Source organism: Eimeria acervulina, genomic scaffold (genome assembly GCF_000499425.1).
Source record: "Eimeria acervulina Houghton genomic scaffold, Eah_scaff2351, whole genome shotgun sequence".
Lineage (NCBI taxonomy): Eukaryota > Apicomplexa > Conoidasida > Eucoccidiorida > Eimeriidae > Eimeria > Eimeria acervulina.
The window spans coordinates 1-702 of record NW_013549992.1 but is presented as its reverse complement, the minus strand read 5'-3'; the positions used below and the strand labels follow the sequence as shown (position 1 = coordinate 702).

The 702-nt window shown below is 29.2% G+C and overlaps 1 protein-coding gene across 1 annotated transcript in view; it reads right to left on the bottom strand.

The window, feature by feature from the left end:
* Nucleotides 1–494, bottom strand: part of EAH_00066120 (cAMP-specific 3',5'-cyclic phosphodiesterase, putative) — a gene marked incomplete at both ends in the record, with an annotated part of 1,974 nt that extends 1,480 nt beyond the window's left edge. Inside the window, one exon of the mRNA XM_013396410.1 lies at nt 194–494. Within this exon, the coding sequence (XP_013251864.1) occupies nt 194–494 (301 nt within the window). The remainder of the gene's footprint in view (nt 1–193) is intronic.
* Between the last annotated feature and the right edge of the window lie 208 nt (nt 495–702).

Here is a 702-nt window from a genome sequence, read left to right as displayed (position 1 = left end):
GTAGATATATACATATATGTATTTATATATATATATATATGCATATAGTATATATATATATATATATATATACATAAATACACCAATCAGTAGATATTTAAACAAACAAACAAATTAAACAAACAAATTAAACAAACAAATAAATAAATAAACAAAATAAATAAATAAATAAATAAGAGAGTATAAGACTTACTCTAAGATGGGAGATAAAATCAAAGTGCTGCTTCATATCTGTTGCGAGAATTAACTCGATAATATGCTGTCTAATATACTGAAAGACACCTTTTTTTAGTTTATAAAATATATTTGCTGCAGGCTCTGCTGCTGTTCTGAAGCAGCAGGCTGCATGATAGTTCTCTAGCACAGATATATCGTTATATGTTATCGCGAGAGGCGACGACGCATTTATTAGATATTGATTTGTTAGACCCGGATGACCTAAGTCGTGTGCTAAGCATCCTACTACTAAACATATTTCGTCTGCGTATGTTAAGCTGTACATACACACAAAACAAACAAACAAACAAACAAATAAATAAATAAATAAATATATATATATATTTATTATTATTATTCGTGTTAATGTGTTTATTAGTCTTATTCATTGTATTCTTATTATTCTAATTCTTATTCAGCTAGCTAGCTAGCTAGCTAGACATCCAGCTAGCTAGCTAGCTACCCACCCAGCTAGCTACCCACCCA